Raw genomic sequence first — 2,899 nt, 5'->3', positions numbered from 1 at the left:
TTATCTGAAAGCCACTCACGTACATCTTTTGAATAATCGGGTATATCCACAGATAAAAGGACACCGTCTGGCACATCTCTGTCTGTGTCAGAAGCGGTGGATGCTAGTAGAGCTCGTGCAAACGCTGAACTGGATGCTATGCTGGATACGTTAGATGTGTTCAATCCCAGAAGGCGGAGGAAGAAACGAGGGAGTAAGAAAGGTAGCGGGAAGAAAGGGACCGGGGCGATCGTGAATAAACTTACGCCAGAGCTGCAGAAGTTGTTTCTGCAAGCACAGGAAGACTTTGTGAAAAGCAATCTGGGCGAGGTATGTGCTGTGATGGCTCTGTTGCTCAGAGTGTGCATGCGAAGTGTGTAAATTGCATGATGCATGCTGTAATTCTAGAGAGGCTTTATTTGTACCCAATAGGCGCATAGATAGGTTGTGTGCGCAATACAACCCACCGGGTGCTTCAGAGTGCGATTGATGTCTGCAACGTCCTTTTCCGGTTATCCACGTACTTGTATAGCTGTTTGTAAATGTTATTCAACTGGCGATCATTGATTTGAGTCTCTCTGCTCTACACTTATATATCTCAGGCTGCTGCAAAATGCAAGCTCGTTCTGGCCGGCAATGTGAGAGCTGCAGCCCCATGGAACTTACTGTCTGAGATATACGAAGTATGTGTAAAGTAAGTATTTTAGGACACACTTGGCCACGAATTGCCATATCGGGCCATCTCAAACACACCGTCTTGTCTGACTTCCGACACACTTCTCTATTTCGCGACATGCAGATCTAATTTATTGTCTATTCGGTTTGCCGAAAAAGAATTTATACATATATAGGTACACACAGCCTTTGGACAACATGTTTACTTATGGTTCGTTTCACAAACACTTCACGACACGAATTTCATCGATAACTCCTGCGTAATAAAATAATATGCGCACATATACCTGGTGTAACGTTCACGATCACGGTATTGACATTCTACAAGGCTCATACGACGGAAACTCGTACACTTCTAAAGTTCTTATTTTGCGGTGATAATTCATTGCCCGACAATACCAGCAAATTCACTCAGTCTCATACCAATCCATTTCGATTCACATAATTGATGAAGTTGGTTTCAAAGTACGAGGAAAGTTTCCACTGCCGATTGGTGAGTGCGAGTTTAGACCCCGATTCAACCGCGGATGATTGGTATAAACTAGGCCTGGAGGCATATAAGTAGGTTCTGTGACTCAGCCAATGTTTGCCTATTTCTCCTACTTCTATGCTTTGTAGACATGCTGATTATATGTTTCTAAAAGTATTACGAAGTTTCGCTTCGGGGCACTTGTGCTCGGAAACTATAAATTGCGCTCGTTTCTTTGATTGTTCCCTTCTGTTGTATTTTGGGCCCATTTCTGCGGTTGTCTCTCTTTTGTTGTATTGAAATCGAGAACGAACCACCCCTCATTTCTTGCTGAACAGAGAGTATCAAATGAAGGAGTATGCAGCTTTCTGCTTCAAGAAATCGCTCGACGTGCAGCCAGGTACGCAATGCAAACGCACTCGCACGCACGCGCCATTTAAATAGAATGAGACTGGACCTAGTTCTATTGATACGAGTATCGAACTGTGGGTACCTGTGTAAGTTACGGCCAATCAACCGAGTGTGATAGCACTTGGCATACGCATGGCCGGCTAAGAGTCTTCATCGAGTAGCCAGCTTGCAGTACGCTACCACAGACTGTAGTCGGACGATGCGAGCGATGTATACCATACGCAGATCTACTTGCTGAGTACGACTGACTATAGCACAGCTATATATCGCACCTTTTCATTGCTCACTGATATAAGACAGCTGCACGACATGATGCTAAAATTGGTCAGATTTATTACTTGAGCTCATGGCTTGCAACTGCATTGTTGGTCGCGATGACTCACACGCACATACTGCCAATCTACCTACTACGACAGAGCAGTTGAGTGTTATGTGGGACTTGGCTTTCTGTCGTCTAAACATGGGATCCTACAAAAGAGTAAGTGGAGTGAGTAGTGAGTCTATGTACCATTTACACGTGCAACAGTTTACAATGCTATATCAATGCCTGCGTTCACGTCATAATTTCAAAGCACATTTGCCGACATATAGTGACATATAGTTTCTTTGATACCTTCCGTACGTGCAGGCTTTACTGGATTACGAACGGATATGCGAATTGGCGAAAAAGGATGATGGGCTCCTGCAAGTTGCCTACAACACAGCAGATGTGAGTTTCCGATAGTCAATCGACATTTGTCATTTTAGGGCAGATGTACAGTCAATCTGTGCGTTTGTAATGCCTATATAGATATATCATGAATCGCTACAGGTTGTCATTAGATTGTGGTCTTTTACGTACTCAGATTACTATTTGTTTTTTACCTCCGCAGACGTACTTTGACTATTACGAACATGTCAAGAAGAAACCCGACTCCATCATTAAAATACTCGAGAGATGTGCGTCAGATTACATCCCAGATGAGGACGTGAGACTATCGGTTCTATTGGTCGAGGTATCCTTGTGACCGATCTCAGTATTAGTTGATATGTTTGTGTATAAGGTGAAATGTCAAGCCGACTCTGCAAAGTGTGGCTTACATCTCTGCATTATATGACTGGCCCACTCAATGGTGTATTAACAATGCTCCGCTGAGGATAATTTATATATACATGTATATGTTTTATGTTTACGACGTGTATGTGTTGATTCTGGACTAAATTGATTGGAGTTATGTTTCCTTTTATAATTGTTATACTCAATCCATAGCATCGGATAGCAGACTGTGTTCTTAACATTAACATTTGCTCCACAGAATCAATTGTGATTAATAGACTTCTCGCATGATGTCTTGCACTTTTCTTCAGTTCTCGATGATATATATA

General features: G+C 42.7%; 1 protein-coding gene across 1 annotated transcript; it reads left to right on the top strand.

Annotated features, from left to right (window-relative positions):
• Positions 1–48: 48 nt before the first annotated feature.
• SARC_09678 (hypothetical protein) lies at positions 49–2,537 on the top strand (the record flags this gene model as incomplete). The annotated part of the gene is made up of 7 exons (XM_014296295.1): positions 49–309; positions 582–662; positions 1,109–1,215; positions 1,462–1,523; positions 1,951–2,012; positions 2,163–2,243; positions 2,407–2,537. Coding segments are annotated over exons 1-7 (695 nt in total), but the record flags the coding sequence as incomplete, so codon positions are not given.
• Between the last annotated feature and the right edge of the window lie 362 nt (positions 2,538–2,899).

Source organism: Sphaeroforma arctica, assembly GCF_001186125.1.
Source record: "Sphaeroforma arctica JP610 unplaced genomic scaffold supercont1.1016, whole genome shotgun sequence".
NCBI classification, from domain to species: domain Eukaryota; class Ichthyosporea; order Ichthyophonida; genus Sphaeroforma; species Sphaeroforma arctica.
Note: the sequence above shows the minus strand (reverse complement) of the source record. Positions and strands in the feature narration are given on the sequence as shown.